The sequence below is a fragment of the Pongo pygmaeus genome, chromosome 9, assembly GCF_028885625.2.
Source record: "Pongo pygmaeus isolate AG05252 chromosome 9, NHGRI_mPonPyg2-v2.0_pri, whole genome shotgun sequence".
Classification (NCBI taxonomy): Eukaryota; Metazoa; Chordata; class Mammalia; order Primates; family Hominidae; genus Pongo; species Pongo pygmaeus.
The window spans coordinates 96,414,049-96,433,544 of NC_072382.2; the positions used below are offsets into that span (position 1 = coordinate 96,414,049).

At 38.8% G+C, this 19,496-nt stretch overlaps 1 protein-coding gene across 1 annotated transcript; it reads right to left on the reverse strand.

Moving 5' to 3' along the window:
• Positions 1-8,692: 8,692 nt before the first annotated feature.
• Positions 8,693-19,481, reverse strand: CWC15 (CWC15 spliceosome associated protein homolog). The gene is made up of 7 exons (XM_054437377.2): positions 19,382-19,481; positions 17,946-18,084; positions 17,257-17,369; positions 16,859-16,947; positions 15,874-15,981; positions 12,470-12,588; positions 8,693-9,588 (listed from the first exon to the last, which is right to left on the reverse strand). The coding sequence occupies exons 2-7, from the start codon at positions 18,074-18,076 to the stop codon at positions 9,459-9,461; spliced, it is 690 nt and encodes a 229-aa protein (XP_054293352.2). The 5' UTR covers positions 18,077-18,084; positions 19,382-19,481; the 3' UTR covers positions 8,693-9,458.
• Between the last annotated feature and the right edge of the window lie 15 nt (positions 19,482-19,496).

The following is a 19,496-nucleotide window of genomic DNA, read 5'->3' on the forward strand; positions in this document are numbered from 1 at the left end:
GACAAAGCATCAATGGAATCAATTCAGAAGGGTTCTGCTTGTCCAGGCCTTCCAGTCCAAAAGACTGGAAACTGGTGTTCATCTTTTCCCTTCAAGGCTTGGGGGTTAGCAGCTTTATAGATAAGGGCAGTCCTGATCATAAACCCAACTGCATTTGCACAAAACAGTAGAGTTAGCCTACCCCTTCCTGCCTTAAATCCTGTTGCTGGCTTGTTTTCCTTCCTAATAAATAAACGTCCTTTGTGACACTTTTTTTTTTTTTTCTCAGAATAGGGCACTTTTGTCTGCATTAAAAACCTGTTCAGGCAGATATCCTTTCTCCTCAGTGACTTTTTTTTTTTTTTTTTTTTGGAAGGAGTCTTGCTCTATCACTTAGGCTGGAGTGCAGTGGCACCATCTCAGCTTACTACAACCTCCGCCTCCTGGGGTCAAGCAGTTCTGCCTCAGCCTTCGAGTAGATGGGTTACAGATGCCTGCCACCACACCCACTTAATTTTTGTACTTTTAGTAGAGAGAGACAGGGCTTCACCATGTTGGCCAGGCTGGTCCCAAAATCCTGACCTAAGGTGATCTGCCTGCCTCGGCCTCCCAAAGTGCTGGGATTACAGGTGTGAGCCACCACGCCCAGCCCTCAGTGATATTCTTAACAGGTCTGGGAACTCGTCTGCTGCCTCTTGGCAGGCAGAAGCTGCTTCTGCTGTTATCCTGACATTTTAAAGCCAAATCTCTTTCTAAAATTATCAAACCATCCTTTCCTGGCATTACATTCTCCAGCTTTAGATCTTTCACCATCCTTTTGCTTTTAAGTTATCATATAATGACTTTGCTTTTCCTCAAATCATATTAGAGTCCGTATGTATGCCTTTCTTATAGCAACCCTGTACCCAGCATTTTCAATGAAAAAGCAGCATTTTCAATAAGAGATGAAGGAGTACTTCACAAAAAGTTCAAGGTTGTTGCACTTGGTGTCATAGCAACAGCCACAACTTCACAAATCACTCTTTCTTTTTATGTACCTATGCTGTATTCATTCATCTTGAAATGGCTGGTAAGTGCAGCTGCAGACCTCAATCTACAGGGCATATCAAGAAATTCAACTTTTTCTTGTAATGTCATCACTTTGCCTCTTGAGAACACTTCCAGCACTGTTAGTGGCACTTTGTATGGGTCATATATTCAAGCTTTATGGTACTGCACTAAACATGATGAAAAATATTCAAGAACTGAGAGATGATTTTTTATTGCAACCTGCAATTTACTGGAGAGATGAATTGCTCAAGACGAGATGATCAGCATCACACAGCACTTTAGGTGGATACTAGCAACACTTGAGCTCACTGCAGTAGCAGCAGGAGGTGACTAAAAAATTATTACAGTAGTTCAGTATACCTACAACTAATTTTATGCAGCTGTAATTTAATACTACATCTTTATGTTTGTTTACATTTCTCTTAACTGTGAATGGCATAATGTATAGTCTGTTTGTGTGCATAAGTTTTGATCAATTTTAACTTTTTAAAATAGATTCGTGTACAATTTTTGGTAGCAATTTATAAAATAGACTAGTTTTTATCTGTATGCATTTATGACACACAAAACATTTTCTTAATTTTTTGGTATTTCTAGGCTACACAGTTCATCTGTGAGTTTTTTCAGATTGTTACATATCTCTGCAATTGTTTCCAATATACTTATTGAGAAAAACCTGTGTATATATGGACCTGGGCAGTTCAAACCTGTGTTGTAATCAGTTGACCTGGGATGTGGCCTGAGCATCAGAATTTTTTAAAGTTCCCAGGTAGTTTAAATATGCAGCCGACATTGAGAATCACTGGAATAATAGGAGAGGTTCAAAGAATAAGCAAGAAGTCTTGGCAATTTTAAATCTGAGTACAAAACTTAATTGAAATAATTAATTAGGTGAAATAATTGGAATAAGTAGAAAATACCCTGGAAAGTAGAACAAAATGATAGAGACCAAAACATGAGAAAAAAAAGATGTTAATCTACAAACCAATTGAAGTTCTGAAAGAAAGAACAGAGGAAATGGAGGAGATATTATCAATAAAATGAGAATTTTTCCCGGAACTGAAGCCCATGAATCCTTGAAGAGTTCACTGGGAACCAAACATAGTAAGTGGCAAAAGACTAAGGACTAAAAAAAAGAGATGATCCCAACAGATTACAGATTCAAAACAAAACTAGAATATATATATATATTCTAGGAGAGCATTAAAGGCAGTTGCATAAATGACACTCATCCCTAGGCCACAGCTTAGACTGGATGGTTCTGGAAAAGAGAGGACTTGAATATATATAGAATATACAAAGAAGTATATAGGAGGTTGACATCAGCTTTCAAGAGCAATCCTGAAATTTAGAAGAAAACATAGCAAAAGCTTTCAATAATAGGATAAATTTATTTTTAACCTATATTCAGGAAAACTATCGTGTGTGTGTGTGTGCACGTGTGTGTGTGTGTGTGTGTGCACGTGTGTGTGTGTGTGTGTGTGATGGAGGAGGGGTAGCAGAACACAGTTAGATGTACACATACAAGGGCTCAATATGTTAAGTCTCCTCATTCTTTCTTAGAAAGTTATTTTAGGATGTACTCCATGAAAAGAAAGGAGCAAATCAAGAAAGAAGAAAACATGGAACACTGGAAATTTAGGGGATTCTACATAGGAGAGCATTAAAGGCAGTTGTATAAATGACACTCATCTCCAGGCCACTGCTCAGACTGGATGGCTCTGGAAAAGAGAGGACTTGATTGTGTATCTGATATAATGAAACAATCTTTTAAAATAAAGATAAATATATGAAGAAATTACAAGAAGAAAGCTAATCAAATATTCTAAGAAAAAAATCTGAAAAGGAAATTTAATCATAATACTGGCATTTTAAATTCTTTGATCTACAAAATCTTTCTGTGTAATCAATTTACCTGTTTTGTTTTTCTCTTATGATTTCTGCTTTTGATACCATGCTTAGAAAGGCCATCCCAGCTCAATATTAACACATATTTACCTATTTTTTTCTCCAGTACATTTTTTTTTCCTTCAAATTTTTTAGACCACATGCAACTTATCCTAGAGAACTTGTGAGGTAGCAGTAGGGGAACAGCCCTGTGCTGGCACCCATGACTTCATAGCCATCTCTACAGGCTGCATAGGCAAGATGTGACCTACAGCTGGCCTGAATCTTGGCAGAACACTTTGTATCTCTCCGGGACCCTAAGAACATAGGATGCTTAGGAGGAGCTGCTGCCAAGGGGCATTCCTTACTTGCTTCTCATCTCCTGGTTCTGGCGAGGTAGGAGGTGTTCTTCCTCACCACCTTTAGGGTACACCTGGAAGCTATAAAATGTTAGCTGCAGTGTCACACTAGGGTGTCCAATCATTAGTCACTGTCACTTGGTCTCTTTTGTTTCTGTGTTGCCTTACACCAGAGTCACAGGGACTAGCACCTTTGGCTACTTTCTTCTGAGTCTGAGAGTACCCAACGATCTAAATCTGAAAGGATTTTGTTGTTTCCTTATTCACTGAATCTATCAGCCTTGCTTGGCCTTGTGCTTGACAGTAGCAACCTATTTTCTAGCAAATTGTTGGTAAATTTTCCTGACACTATTTACTAAATAGTTCATTTCCTTTTCCATTGTTTTTCTTATTTCTTCTCCTTTTAGAATTTTTTTCCTATATACTAAATTATTTTGTAGCTGTGCTAGTATCTGACCTTTTATTATGGTCCATTTTTCCTTCATCTCTTTATTCTGGGGACAGAACCACACTAATTTTTGTACATTTATAATGCATTTAAAAATTGGTAGGGAAAACCCCTCTCATTATTCTTGCTTGCAATATTTTTTTTTCTGGATGTTCTTACAAATTTATTCTAATGAAAAATTTTAAAAGAATTTGGTCAAAACACCAATTATACGGATTAAAAAATATCCCAACCCATTTCATAATTTCTTTTGGATAGAGAACTGGTATCTTTATACCACTGAGTCTTCTCATCCAGACATAGGTATTCCTCCACATTTATTAAAGTCTTATTTAATGCCCCACAAGATAGTATTGGCATTTTCTTCAAAGAGGTCCTATACATTTCTTCTTCAGTTTATGACTACGTATTTTACATTCTCTGTAGCTATCATGAATGGGATTGTCTGTCCATTATATTTCCTAAATGGTTATTGTTTATTGAAGGGTCTACAGGGATGGTGGGGTCAGGGTGGCCTAGCAGGAAGCACAAGGCCAGCTCAGGAACTGGGGCATCTGTGGGGCCTGCTGCCACAGGGAACATGCTTGGATGCTCTGCAAGCTTTGCCATGTCTGCTATCCCAGTTTTCTTCTTGTTAGCAGCTTTTTCCTCCCTTGCGACTTCTTTGAAGTAAACTCTTCAAGAGAGTGACTCACCTCCCAGTTCTTACTGAAAATCCTCTCTGCAAATAGGCCTCTGAGACCAAGAGGTAGACTTTGAAGGTGTGAGTGCTAAGGAAATCTCAAGATGACATTAGAATCCTCTTCTCTGAAAAAGTCAAAATATTATTTAAGCCCCCACCCATCTTTCCCCCTTTCTTGGGCTCCAGCACATACAGAGATGGCTGAGCTCCCAGAAAGCTGCTTCCAATTAGTCTAGGACTTTTAGGAACCATTTCTCTGCCTTTTTCTGAAAAGGGAGGATGTTTGAGACCACCCTGGAGAAGAAACCTGGCAGACGCCTCTCTCAGGAGTGTGAACACAACAGGTTTCTTCCTTCTCCTCTTCTCACCTCCTAAAGTGCCTCTGAGAGCTAGGTCAGGTGAGAGAGAACAGGACATTTTAAAAAATACAAAACTCCTAAAAGGGCCCCGTATAAAGATTTCAGGAACATAGATGTATATGGAGGCTCTGTGGGAGTGTAATATAGGAAAGATGCTAGTGACACATCTACAACATCACCACAAATAACAACAGCACCACAAATAAAATGACACCAAGCATTTACTAAAAGATGACTCCAAGGCAGATCCCATTTCTTCCATGCTTGACCTTGGCCAATATCCCACCCTTCTGAAGCTCTACCTGTCTCCTCTCCCAACATGAGTGGCTCAATTTAATTAGTCCTGTTTCTTTTTTCTTTTTTTTTTTGTACTTTTAGTAGAGACGGGGTTTCACCATGTTGACCAGGCTGATCTCGAACTCCTGACCTTGTGATCCACCCACCTTAGCCTCCCAAAGTGCTGAGATTACAGGCATGAGCCACCGCGTCTGGCCTAATTGCCCTATTTCTAAGAAGGTGCCCTAAAGACAGGACAAGCCCTCCCCTGCCCACTGGTGCCTGTACTTCCGGTGTCCAGCAGGAAACTGACCTAGCAGGGCCTGATCCTGGCAGGACTCCCCAGGCCTCTGGGCCTTTAGGTTGCAGCTTTTCCACCCTGCCTGTGTGGGTACCTGCCGCTCCCCAAGCCTGTGCCCAGGCCGGCACCAGAAGTAGGCAGCAGAGAACCTGTCCTTAGGAGTCCAGGAGGCAGGGACCTCATGTGACCCAAGCCTCCAAGCCCTGACATATGCTCCACTATTCCATAACATTTTATTACAAAACACACATTCAAAGATAAAATTATGAACAATTTTAAGACAGCAATGGCTGAGCATTATACCCTGAAGGTGGATTCCTCCTGAGTGTGGGGCCTGAGCAACTGCACTGGAGCCAGGATGCTGATTTGGATCCTCAGTTAATACTTTTCCTCTGTATTTTAGATGATTAGAAATTTGGATGAGGAAGACAAGGGAATAATCACCACCACCCTCCAAGAGCGCCCAACAATTCTATAAACTAGGTACTTGTATCACCTCTAATCTTCAGCTTTTTGGGGGAAGTGTTGTTATTGTCACTGTACAAAGGAGGAAACAGGCTCAGAGATTTAAATAATTTGTTAAGGCCATAAAGCTATCAAGTGGCAGAACTAAAATTTAATCTAGTTTCTTCAGGCTCTTGTGCTGTTTCTACTCTATAATGCTTCCTCCAAAATAGCAAACATTTGAAGCCACCCAGTTTTTAGACAGGCCTTGCTGTGTGCCCAGCATGGTGGAGAAGATGCAGGCACTGCCCCTGAGGAGTCCGGATTTACAGCCGCAGTATCTTTGGTTTCCAGGTTTTATGTAACATGTGTACAGCTGAGTATGTCAAGAGATTGTACTGTCGACGTCTTCCTGTCCGTGCCCACATTTGTTCTAGGTAACCGGGTTCCTGCCCACTGCTCACAGGACCAGCTTTGTCTCAGGACACAGAGGCTCTATTGGCCGGTGGAGCTATAAAGACAAAGTCCTTCTATCAAGGAACCCAGGAGCATGAATGAGTGACCTCCATTTTTGTGGTACAGAAACCAAGTCTTGCAGAAAAAGTGGAACAGACAAATAGAGGGAAACCAAGAAAGAGCTGAACAGAGGAAATGCCTTTTAAGTTTTCTAAAGATAAGCCTTCATTTTACTTGAGTTGCTATGACTGAGTTTCTAATCCTAGTGACCAGGCAATGCCTGTCTGGGCCATACCTATGGCCCAACCAAAGTTCTGAGGGGTCAGGGAGCCTCTTGATTCAGAATCAAACTTTATGACAGAATAAAACAATAGGCTTTTGAACTTTTACACAGCCTCTGCTAAATGCTACTAGAGATAGGTGAATAGACATGCATGAAGTTTACTATGTGCCTGCCAGATATTTAAACCTTGTTATTTAATCCTCACAGAACTCCCTCATGATTGTCCTGTTACTATTGTTCCATAGGAGAGAAAACAGTCAAAAGGGCTCATTAACAGAGAAGCAGTCAAGCAAAGCAATAAAGTGGATGGGCTTAGAATAGAGTTCTAGGTTTCAATCTTGGCCCACCTCCCTTACGTTTATGACTTTGCTTGTTTTTAAACTTCTTACAAATGTCAGTTTCCTTATCTGTAAAATGGGGAAAATAATATCAGCTACCTAACAGGGAGTGGTGTCAATTAGATGAGTAAAGCACAAATGCAGTTGGTGAACATTCAATAAATCTTAGTTCTTTTTTTTTTTTTTTGAGACGGAGTCTCACTCTGTCATGCAGGCTGGAGTGCAGTGGCATCATCTCGGCTCACTGCAACCTCCGCCTCCTGTGTTCAAGCAATTCTCTTGCCTCAGCCTCAGTAGCTGGGATTACAGGCACCAGTCACCACGCCTGGCTAATTTTTTTTGCATTTTTAGTAGAGATGGGGTTTTGCCATGTTGGCCAGGCTGGTCTTTAACTCCTGACCTCAAGTGATCTGCCCGCCTTTATCTCCCAAAGTGCTGGGATTACAGACGTGCCACCACACCTGGCCAATAAATGTTAGTTTGAATAAAGCTTGAAGTGGCACAGATGGCTTCACACCATGTCCTCCTGGTTTCAAAGACCTCTCTTTCCAATCAGCATCAGCTTTTGAAGGGATAAGACAGATTCCACAACCACTCCAACAAGAGGTATTTTACAAGGAGGGTGCAAGGCAATTTAGCTAAGTATGTTGTTACTTGCGCTGTAAATCTGAAAGCTAACAACACATTTATGTATCTCCTGGGTCTGACTCAGGTTATAGGATGTTTTACATTGAGAAACCACAGGGAAAGGAAGAAAGAAATCAATGAAATCAGCTTTACTCTGATTATTCCTAAACCTTTCAGGCTCAAATAGGGAATCTGAAACAAGTGGACCCTGGAGAAATAGTGCACCTAAGTCAGACCCCTGGCCCTTGAGATGCTAAAAAGAGCAATTCCAAGAACTAGTTTTAGAAGTCTGATAATGCCCAATACATCTATAAGCATATTTTTATGTAATTGTAAGGTGCTCATACATGATCCATCATGTATTAATCCTAAACAAGTTACTTGGCTTGAGCTTCATTTTCCTCAACTTTGAATAACACAGCACTTCCTACCTAAGATTGCTATGCAGATAACCAAAAATGAATGTAAATTCATTTTCTTTTTTAAATTTTTATTATTTTTGAGATGGAGTTTCACTCTTGTTGTCCAGGCTGGAGTGCAACAGCACGATCTCAGCTCACTGCAACCTCCACCTCCTGGGTTCAAGCAATTCTCCTGCCTTAGCCTCCCGAGTAGCTAGGATTATAGGCGCCCGCCACCACGCCTGGCTAATTTTTGTATTTTTAGTAGAGACAGGGTTTCACCATGTGTAAATTCATTTTCTAAGTTGTAAAGTTGGAGATAAAAAGGTTTTAATATTAAAAGCTTCTTAAAAACGCTAGCTGAAGTATCCAAAATTTTGTTTAGGAGCTGTTTGAAAAAATGTAGAATATAAATGTGGAATCCAGACCTGGGCTCCATTTCCAGCTCTACTCCAGACTCAGGATAGATATAACCAATGTCCAAGTTTCCATTGGGAAAATGGAACTTTCCATTTAATTAGGAAATAAGGTATTAAAGGACTTAAATAGTAACATATTATTTTGCTTTAAAACTTCTATCTTTAACCTTAGGAACCTCAGTATCTTTCATGGCTGAAGAAGCCTATGAATGAGTCTCTATCTATAAAAGGCTCAATTTCTGGTCTCAAATTTCCTATCAAAAGTGGCCTTCTTAAATCACAGCCTAGGTTCACAAAAACTTCATTTTCCAGAACTACTGCTTTTAGTATAGCCTAGCTCTTCCTCTCACTTCCCATAGACATATCCTCCAAGATAACAAAACTGTATTTCCAAAGGTTTTATTTTATATATTGTTTGAAGCTTTCACAGGCTTTGCACTAAATGCATGTCAGAGTGCATATTCAATCTCTTTCAAAAGAAACATGGCAGTTGAGTATCCAGAACACAAGTGAGTACCGTACACTTTAAAAGAATGCTTATAGAGCTCTCCTCTTGGGCCATGAGGAAAAAAAACAAGTACCTGTAGAAGTGAGTGATACCCAATGCTCTCCCAGACACACGCTTGGGGTGCTTACTGTCAATGACACTCCTCCGCACCAACATATGGTCCAAAATAGAATCCCTCTCATCTTTCATTATACTCTTTTAAAAAATGCAGAGAAAATATGAATTAACTCATCTTAAATGTGAGAGAAACAGGGGTAAAAGGGCAAGTTAATGCACAAGCACAATACACAATGGTAATTTTTCTTTTCAAAAGAAATTATGGAATGTATTACTAGCAGCATAAATTCCAACAAAAAGTTGGGCACCCAGATTTGGTTATTTAGATTAAAAATATTTATTACAGGCAGATTTGCTTTTCCCAGGAAAACATATCACTGGAAACATTCGGAGAATGCAAACTGGGTTAAACCTATTCCCAAGTCCATTATCAAGTAAGGTATCACTAAAGAAAAAGATAGGAGTTTAAAACTGGGGAAGCCCACACACAATTTAGACAGGGGAAAAGAAAAAAAAACTCATTAAAAAAAAGTCAGAATGATCCTTTACGTTTTACAGTCTTTAATTAAGCACATAAAACTGTACTACTTAATATATTTCTCCATGAACTTTTTGTGAAATTCAGATCGCAGTGTGTCATTTACAAATCTTTTGTCTTTCTTCTGGTCATCTACACCTTTTGCACAGTTCTTGAAGACAACATCATCATCCCACCTGAGGAAGAAAAAGCAAACAGAACGTCTGAAAATGTTTGTATCAGGAGACGAGAATACTACACGCACTGCAAGGCTTACTTAGTTACACAGAAAGACGCTCAACATGTGTATCATCTGATGCAGCAATTACATTCAAAAGAATAATGTCATCCTTAATACATAATCTTGCTTTCTTATAGCAAGAATGGCAATTCCTACTTAGAACATTAAAACATTCTTATTATTTCTCCAGTAAAAGAAACTTTTGAGTTAAAAAATAGAAATATATAGATTTTAATTGCATAAATATTTAATGTTTTTGGGTCTAATAGAAAGAAGCAGCACCTAGGACTACCCTAATATTAGTACAGGCATCTGTAGATGATAGTAGCCAAACAATTTAATGTAGTTTAGATTATGTGGTTTTGAGGATTGTAGATATTCCTCTTTTATCAGTTAATGTTTAGTAATCATCTACTGTAATATTCACATTATAGGCCAACAAAAGGAGAAGGAATCATTGGGGTATAATAATTAAGGCTCAGATATGGCCCACATGTACATTAACCAAGGAGAAGTACCAGCTGAAGAGCTCAGAGCAGAACTCTGGTTGGATTCGATAATGTATAAGCATGAAAAAAAAAACACCCATAAGTAAGTTATAAAATACATGTGTTATAGAAAATAAAGAGCATGATTTCAGAATATCACCTAGCATATAAAACACAGGCCCATATACATAATATTGATACCCTCACAAATATATATAAAACACAAGCCCATATAATGTGTGTTTATGTGTGCATGCGCTTACATGTCAGGAGAAACTGCACATGGGAACAAATGTGGGAAAGTGCACAATGAGCAACAAACGTGGGCACCTTTGGAAAACAGTGCAGTAAAGTCATCACTGATGCAGTACACAGAAGCATAACAAGCTGAACAGATGAATATGACTGGGATATAAGACATGTTTCTATCTCCAATTCCATTTGCATTCAAAAAAGGCAAAAGAAAAAACTATATAGCTTTATTTTTGTATATAATCAGTACAGTTTTTTCTGTATCCAGTCTTTCCTCGACTCCAAACAGGCTTTTTGTCCCTTCTTCCCAACACCAAAATGCTCTTTCCTGACATTAGTATTTGTCCTCGATGATCACTCCTCTCCTCCTGAAACACTTTGTTTCACTTCTTTCAGTTCTCCTCCCTTCCCAACTGGCTGCTCCTTGTTAGCCTAGACTTTTTCATTCAAAATTAATTCAATCAATATTTATCAGGCACTTGTATAATGTTTAGAGGTTGGGTAGATGATCAGAACAGGTACTGGTAACTAATAACCTACCTAACCTCTAAACATACCAAGCTCAGTTCTGACTTCTCCTCTCTAGCTATACTCTTCCCTAGGTGACTTCATCCGGTCTTATGGCTTTAAAAAGTTTATCTGGGCTGATAACTTCCAAATCTACTATCTCCAGCTTGGACTAATTCCCGAACTGTATCAGCAGTACTGCATCACTCCAGAGGGGAAAGCAGTCAGCAGTACTGCATCACTCCAGAGGGGAAAGTGGTCAGCAGTACTGCATCACTCCAAAGGGGAGGGCAGGTAGCAGTAATGCATCACTCCAGAGGGGAAAGCGTTCAGCAGTACTTCATCACTCCAGAGAGGAGGGCAGGTAGCAGTACTTCATCACTCCGGAGGGGAGGGCAGGTAACAGTACTGCATCACTCCAGAGGGGAAAGCGGTCAGCAGTACTGCATCACTCCAGAGGGGAAAGCGGTCAGCAGTACTGCATCACTCCAGAGGGGAAAGCGGTCAGCAGTACTGCATCACTCCAGATGGCAGATAATAGCAGTAGAGGTGGTGAAAAATAACGAATATGGTTTAAAAGTTAAGCACTGTGGTTCCTTGACAAATGCATATAAAATAACAACCAATCTTCCTCCCTCAGCATTTCCTGTAAGCTTTTCTGTTTTATTTTACATATCACCATCTGAAGGATTGACAGTATTTACAATTTATATTTTCTCCCTTTTCAGTCCTCCTTTTTTACCCCTCCAAACACACACACTGTACAGAAAGTATTTAAAAAGCAGGCCTAGGACTACAATCCTTAGAAATGCCTGCTTGCAAGGCTGGCCCCTGGCTGTCATTTGAAAACTTGGATCTAAGAAACCTTCTCACTGTCACTGTGCCTACAATTTACAAATAATGTGGTTTATGCTGAACACCTACTATCCTTTTAGGAGTCTGGATTTTGGTATGTGCTAAGCAAAAGCTGCGTACATGACTAGCCACCCCCAGTAAAAACCTTGGGCACGGGATCTTTAATGGGCTTCCCTGGGCAGAAGCACTGCACATGTTGCTGCACTGTCATTGCTGGGGGAAACAATGTGCTGTGTAAGCACTCATGGAAGGGATATAGCATAGTGAAACCTGCACATGGATTCCTCTATTCTCTGTGTGTATCTTTTCCCTTTATAATCTAGCTGTGTGTCTTTATTACCTTAGCCAAGCATATAACTATACACCAAGTCCCCTGAGTTCTTCTAGTGAGTGTCTGAATGTAAGAGGCCGTCTTGAGGACCCTTGATATGCACACCTAAAATGTAAGGGCCTCAGTTTATTACTCTGTCCCTAGTGCTTACATCATTATCTAGTACACAGCTGGTTATTGCAACTATCTATTGAAAATAAGTTTATTTTCTTTCATTTAGCTTCTTCCATTATTCCTAATTGAACAGAGAAGACTATCAGTGAGCGGACAGTGGACTTTTAGAAGCTTTTTATAATGCACCTTGCTATCCAACTTATAATCTGCACGCCTGTGTGTATACACACACACACACACACACACACACACACACACACACTCTCTATCACTCCGTTACTGTATAGTACCTTCTTTTAACTTTGAAGTTGGCCTGAGGCTGGGATGGGCCAGTGAGATTAAGGAGAGGGTTTCCGCTCAGAATGTTTTCCATACAAATCCTCTCTTCTTCAGCTTTTTGTTCTTGTTCCTGTCAATGATAAAGGAAGATTAACATTTACTTATTTTAACTCTGGGTTCAATTTTTTTTATATTAGCTCACTGAAAAAAAAAAAAAACTGATCACTAGGATTTTACGGCAAGAAAAGCATCAAGGCAGGCTTTTTTTTTTCTTTTTGGTTTTCGAGGCATACTAGAAAAGTCTCCCTCATCAAAATAAAATAATTTAGCATTTTTATTATAAATATTTCATGGTTGATATCATAGAGTAATTAGTCTCTTCCAACTGCGAAATGCTACAGATACATATTTAAATCTATTTTCTTTCTTGAAGTACATGTAAAATTAATTGCTTTAAGCATATATCAATAAGCATATTCTAATAATTTAAGAACATATTGAATATCAAAAAGACACATTTAGCAAAACTATTACCTCAATTTTAAAGGGTCATACCTAACTGTGATTAATTTTAATCTTATTTTGAATTACTAATAATGTAAACTTGCATCTCTAGGTTTGGTGACAAATTATTAATGAAGAAGTAACTCCTAAAATAGGACAAACTACCATGTATAAAATTATATCCAGTTAACATGAATTTCTACTAATTTACCTGAGGTTGATCTATTTTGTTTTTTATTGACTTATTTTCTTTTTGAGACGGAGTCTCACTCTGTTGCCCAGGCTGGAGTGCAATGGCGTGTTCTTGGCTCACTGCAACCTCCACCTCCCAGGTTCAAGTGGTTCTCCTGCTTCAGCCTCCGGCACGCACCATCATGCCCGGCTAATTTTTGTATTTTTAGTAGAGACATCATTTCACCATGTTGGCCAGGCTGGTCTCGAACTCCTGACCTTGTGATCCATTCACCGCAGCCTCCCAAAGTGCTGAGATTACAGGTGTGAGCCACCGTGCCCGGCCTCAGTTTCTGTTTTTATACCTCCCATCCTTTATCAGTTACAATACTGTCTTTCTTCACTTTTATTTTAGCATCAACTTCTTCAAAGTCAAATCACCCTGAGTTTCCTTCTCAGAATGTGGAATATAAAATGTCTAAAATCCTTAGGTATCACTTCTAGATCTACCTGTTAACATGTTATCTTAAGCCAAATATAAATCCCATTTTGCTGTGTTTTGGGGATTACAGAAATTGATGACTTAATAGATCAAGGAAAAACAGATGGTGTGGAAGTCATTGATGCTTAAAGGGAAAAGATATTTCTCTGAAATACTAGAAAAATAGGAGCTTAAGTATACAATATATCCAAACTTATAATGTGTATGACATATCAAGGTTATGGACATTTTATGTTTGGAATATTATTTCCTTTGGAGTTACTGAATGATTGCCACACACAGCACTGGGAAAAAAGGCATAAACTCTTTCTATATTCAAAGAGCAGGCATACTATGTTTCATAATATAGGCTAGTCATCAGATGGCATGTAGATCAAATCCTAACTACCTGTTTTTGTAAATATTTTATTGGAACATTGCCACACATTCATTTATGTACTCTGTGGGTGTTTTTATGTTATAACAGTGGAGGTGAGTAGGTGTGATAGAGGATCCATGACCAGCCAGCCTAAAATATTTACTACCTGTCCCTTTACAGAAAGTGTGCCGACCCCTGACAAGGGCTAAATGGTTTGAAAATCTTAAATTTGGGACATGGCAAAAACCAGCCAATAGAAAGGGAAACAGGGATAAAAGAAACAAAACTATCATTCAACTGCAAGAAATATTAACACATTTTAATACAGATATTAGATGAAACTCACAAAACTGCAAGGCCTTCTGTCTAAAATGTTTATCCTCCCTCAAGGTCAACCAAAAGCATTTAAATTGCTCATCTCTTTATGTGTCCAGAACTATTAGGCAAGCTAAAAAAAATCTGGAACAATTGCCCTCTAGTGGTATGCAAGTGGGATTGGGAATGTTTTTATAATTCTTTGACTTGTAAAAACTATAAGCTATTATGCTCCCTTATACAAAACTTTGATGAGAACTGTATTTTGAAATGCTTTTCTTCTTCCAGTGTGAATTCTAAGTCTTCAAAGTCTATCCCAAATTCTACCTCTTTTCTGAATTCTTCCCTGGCCCTCCTGATTCACATGAAGTCTACTTCCCTAGATTCCTGGTATTGACCATGTAGTATATTTTCTTACTTTCTTTTTAAATAACAGAACAATTCTTGCCTCAAATAAAATTTTACACAGAAATCTATAAAAAAGCTGTGCTGCTCTGGTTGAAAACAGGGGCAGACATCCCTACCTGAATGTCTCACAATGTGTCAAATTTAACATGTACAAAACAGAACTCATCAACTACCTCTTCTCTCTGCCAAAATATGGCAATTCTTTTGCATTCCCTGTATTGATGGCACCAACATTTACCTAGAAAGTGAGGGTCCTCTCTGCTGCTACAATCAATCAGTCACTTTATCTGTCAACTCAACCTCCTTTATTTTTTCCTGCTCCCTTTCCCACTTTGACCTCCTTGATAATCAGCTTTATCAGCATCTAATTACTTACCTCAATTCCAACTCCTATCATACAAGCTAAGAGTCTCTTAATTGGGAGGATTACTGGAACAGCCTCCTAACTCAGTTTTTTTCCAATCCATCCTCCATATTTTGCCAGAGTAATCTTTCTAAAATGCATATCCAATTTTATCAATCTCCTGCTGAAATCAACCAGCTCCTCATGTCCTTTAGAAAAAATCTAGACTCCTTCAGCATTGTTTTGCAGACCTCTAATGCTCTGACTTGCACTTGTCTCCTCAGTTTCACCTCTTATTATCACTCTGGGTAATTTATTCGGAATTTTAACTATCTTTGAGTTTTATATTTTTTCCTCATATTGTGTAAACAGAGAGACTGTGGGGACTCAGAGAATTTAGGTAGCTTGACCTAGGTTATATAATATCTACTGACTGATTGCCTTAATAGTACCTAGGCAGTAGACAAGCAGAGAGATAATCTTTGTAGACCACAACTATATCTTGATCATCTTTGATTCTCCTGTCAATTAACAGATATCGACTAAATGTTGAACAAATGAATAAACAAGTAAATGACTACCAAGCTTGTGAATATTACTCAGCGTATCTGAACTATTTGGAAAGAATTTCTTACATAACCAGGATACCTAGGATGTCATAAAAATAATCAGATTTATAGATCTGCAAGTGCTATAATATTTAGACCTGGTAAGGGAGATTTCTAATATAAGGAGATATTACTTATATTCAAAAAAATTTCTACCTTAGTGTATGTGAGAAGATAGATGTAAATATTTAATACTTTGGTTTTACCTTCCTGGCCTGCTCTTCAGCTCTTTCTTTTTTAATTTTTTCCAGTTCTGCAAGAAGAGCTGCAGTATCATCATCATCACTTTCTTCTTCAAAATCTTCATCTTCCTCCTAAAAGAACAGTAAGAGCCCAGAAGATTGGAGGGAAAATATACACTACCAAAACACAGTACATATGTACAATGTATCACCCTAAGAAAGTCAAAACAATTTTATGTAGCTCAAAACAACTTTAAGTTAGCAGCAAAGATAATCAAAAGTGCAAAAAAGTGTGCTAAATTCTCAGAAGAAAATAATTTCAAATGAATAATCATTAAATGTCAGTTGAAATTAGGTTTCCTGTTTTACCTATTATGAGTAACTCCATCAATTAACTCTAGAATTAACTGCTGATATGTATACATAGTTAGATATTACTCATTGGATGCCACTCAGGTTTTTCACTGTCCTGTATGTAGAAAACTGCAAACTGATTATAGGCTCTAGGGTCCCACAGAATTTTAACATTAACTGATGTGCTAATCCTTAAAAACCTTCTGCTTAGATTACATCACTCCCTAAGCACAGAGGGAACCATTAAGTGTATTGCACTTATAGAAGGGGACATATCTAATATGGAAAGGCCTCCAGGTACAACTGTAGAGGGCACTGTTTATAGGAAGCCCAGTATGAAGAGTGCCCTGTAGAGGTGTGTAACACAGCAGTAGTGCAGTAGTTTAGTACAGGACATTATTTTGCAGGGAAGCATATCCTTTAATAGATTCCTTCCATATTTGGTTCTCTAGATATCAAACTTGTTCTTCAAGTCCCACAAAATAATACTTTTGGTTTTAAAATCAACTATAAAGTTTAGCACTGAGGTCAGGGCTATATTTGAATAACAGTAAGTAAAGATAAATATATGTCACTTCTTAAAGCAAAGACATAAGTATTTTAGAGAAACATGGTAAATCAATTATTAGAGATGAAAGGAGGAAACAAAACATACATCTGTTAGAGGGTCATCTGCATCAAGATTGGCGGCAGGAATCTGGTCTAACCGTGGCTTTTTTGACACTGAAGAGGAGGTTGTATGTTCTGGGGGGAAACAAAAATCATTTAACTTAGTAAAACAAATACTTCATTTCTTAAAATGTTTTAGGGACCTGTGGGCACAAGGAGCCCACATTAAAAGCATTATCCACAGTGAACTCACATCCACAGTGCCTGGGCAAATAAGCCTTTGGTAAATATTTGTTATTATTATCTCTAATGATCTAAGAAAGTATTACAGCTCACATCAATCTGTAAAAGTAAACAAATGGTTAACATTTTCCAATTGCTACATAAAGAAAAACTATCAACAACATAATTTTATGAGACAAATGCCTTGGATAGTGTTGGTACCTCGGGTTGGACGATCCCTATTTTTCTCTCTTGCGGCAGCTCTTTCTCTTTCTTCCAACTCTCTCCTGAAGTCACGGTTACGAACCTCTTCAGGGGCATCCTGAGTAGTCTGTCTAAAGTAGAAACAAACCAGGGCAAAAATGTTACACACACACACACACACACACACACACACACAGAGACTGTAGTAATGGAAGACAATTCAGGAATGAGACTTTGTCCTTCGAGCAGAAAAAGGGAAGTAGACAAGATCATAATCTAATCTGAAGGTTACTAACAGCCACTCTTGTGATGTTCCCCATATTTCAAGAAGTCCAAATTCAATCACATATTTTCCTATAATAAGGCTTTACAGTGATTAAAATGTCTTTAATTTTTATTAGTATTATATCAACTCAGAACTTAACAGTAATACTTTTAATATATTGACTGGTGCTGATAGTGCATAATCTCTCTGAGGCATTATTATTTCTATTATTTATTGTTCTATCTACATATGAAAATTCCTGGTTAGTAGGAATTTCTCATTTTAAAATCACAGCAGAATTTTAGTGTTAAACATCCTATTGCACTCTATTCCTATGAAAATAGATAAGTGACATAACTCAAACATACTACTATATCATGACCATGCCATTTAACAGATTTGGTCTTGTTTTGTGAACAACAAAAAAAGAAAGTCTTACTACCTGTATTTTATCTTTGTATGAGAGGGTAGGTCTCTGCTTGAATACTGCTTTGAAAGTTGGCTCAAATCACCTTCTCCTTTTCCCCTTCCACCTCTTGCAGGTTCAAAGGTTGGCCTGGCTGCTGTTGTCATCTTTTATGCTTTGTAGAAAAATATAATCAAGTTATTTCCAACATTACAAACACTCATTTTATAGAGTATTAATCAATATCCATACTGGTAAAATAAGTTCTAAAACTCATTCCCCAAAACCTGCTTAATCTTCTTAAACAAAAGTTTTCAAGAAAACAAATTATGAGGCTTAGGCTGTACAAGCAATATGGCTTCTCAGGCTTGTCTCAGTACAAAAAATCCTGTCACGAAGATCTGAGTTTGCATCCCTATTCTCCTTCTGACTGTATGGGCTTGAGCAAGTCACCTGGCTTAACTTTGTCGTCTGTGGAATGGAGATATTCCTCATAGATTATAAGAATTATGACACTTGACATGTCAAAACCCTTGTAAAATACAGTACTGCCATGACTGAGTTTTAAAAATTTCCAACTCAACCTTACTCTACCAGACTCTGTAAGGTTTGCATTTTATCTAAACTTCACACAATAGCAAATAGGCTAGTAGAAACAAAAGCTAAAAACAAACAAAAAATATCACTGACAAAGTTACTAAATGTCCCAGAGAAAAGTGTGTTAAACTTCAACGACAGTTACATAGAAAAAAATTCTTAAACAACCATTTGTTCAGCCAATTTTCTCCTACAACAGGCATCATACTATAAATCAGATCGTTTGTGGGTTATAATTTAAGGACTGTTCAAAAAAAACAAGAACCTCACCCCTAGAGGATTCTGATGCCAAAAATCAGGGACACATTCCTTAAGTTACTTTCTGCTTGGAGCAGTCACAAGAATATCGTGTAGCAGATGCAGTCACTAAAACCCTGTTAGTGTCGGAAAAGCAAGTGTGTGGGGAGGGTGGGCGAATTGGGAGGATCTTTTTTCGGGGGTGCTAATTCTCTCAATTTTCAAAAAGGGTAGAAACATGTATACAAAGAAGAAAACGGTTATCTGGCGCTGGGGGCACCGCCCCTTCCCACACATCAACGGAATTATCACTCCGGCCTCCCGCGAGCTACTCTTTGGCTATAACCAGAAACTCGCTGCCTCTTCCCCCGTGCCCAGCACTGCAGGGCTGCGAGGGGTAGTGAAGGGAGGACCTGAGGTTCGCTTTACGCAGTAGGCGAGCTGCCTTTACGCTGCGATCTCCTCGGCGGGCCCGAGAGCTCCGGACGCGCCTGACAGGCACCCGGTTCCGCCCCTAGCCCGGTGCCCCAGGGACTCCACCGCCCGAGCTCTGCACTCTGCCGCCGACTCCGACCCCAACTGCCCTTTCCCGTCCCACCGCGATAAGAAAGATAATCTCCTATCCTCCTGCCGCTCACACTGGCCGAAGTCCGACGCAGCAGGCTCCGAAAGTCATACAGACGCCATTACAACTCTTCACTCCCAGAAACCTCTGCGTCCAGGGCTAGCGCCTACGACCCGGAAGCAAAATCC